Source organism: Plasmopara halstedii (genome assembly GCF_900000015.1).
Source record: "Plasmopara halstedii genome assembly, contig: Scaffold_1343, whole genome shotgun sequence".
Taxonomy (NCBI): Eukaryota; Oomycota; class Peronosporomycetes; order Peronosporales; family Peronosporaceae; genus Plasmopara; species Plasmopara halstedii.
The window spans coordinates 1,178,792-1,179,487 of NW_020188258.1; the positions used below are offsets into that span (position 1 = coordinate 1,178,792).

Genomic DNA, 696 nt, shown 5'->3' on the forward strand with positions numbered 1-696 from the left:
AGGCAGCGGGTTTCAAGACCACACTAATGTCAAGATTCAACAAGCATCAACGGCGTGTGAAAGCGTTGAGATTACGCTGAAGAAGAACGATATTGCGGCTATATGTATATTTTACATGCATCAGTATTACAATTTTTGTTCGAACAGAATTCTCACATAGATTAGCCTAATGGTTATGTTGTGGCGCCCCTTTCATGGTTGAGGGTTTGATTCCTCAAATGACAACCACGGTGTTTAAGGCTCACTGTGGAGCTACAAGCCAGCAGCCACGTCTCCTCGTCCTTTTAATCCAAATTGTATAATACTGTAGAATAGATATGACAATGTTAGGAAGATAAAGACAAAGAAACTATAGTAATCTTTTCTTTTGGGGTTTAACGGTTTTATAGTACAAAGTCCATTAGTTTACAATGAAGTCACCGTGTCATGATAGAACGATTCAGTATGTCACTACTCACTTGACTCTTCGATACTGCCTTCATGCGTTTTTTGTCAGCTTTTGTTCAGACGAATTATCGAACTTCGCTTGAATGTTTCACCAAAATGAGAACCTCAGCCAGCAAAATGTATCTGATGTACAATGGATCAAGAGCGATCGTGCTTCATGTTGCTCAAACCAGCAACAAAATCTTGGCGGTATCTAGCAGCGCTATAACCGCGTCGGTCGCTTTTGACAAAAATCGATGAGCCTGTATC

The 696-nt window shown here is 40.5% G+C and overlaps 1 protein-coding gene across 1 annotated transcript; it reads left to right on the forward strand.

Moving 5' to 3' along the window:
• Window positions 1–377: 377 nt before the first annotated feature.
• Window positions 378–695, forward strand: PHALS_14569 (uncharacterized protein). The gene has a single exon (XM_024731074.2). The coding sequence runs from the start codon at window positions 481–483 to the stop codon at window positions 685–687; it is 207 nt and encodes a 68-aa protein (XP_024581288.1). The 5' UTR covers window positions 378–480; the 3' UTR covers window positions 688–695.
• Window position 696: the final 1 nt, after the last annotated feature.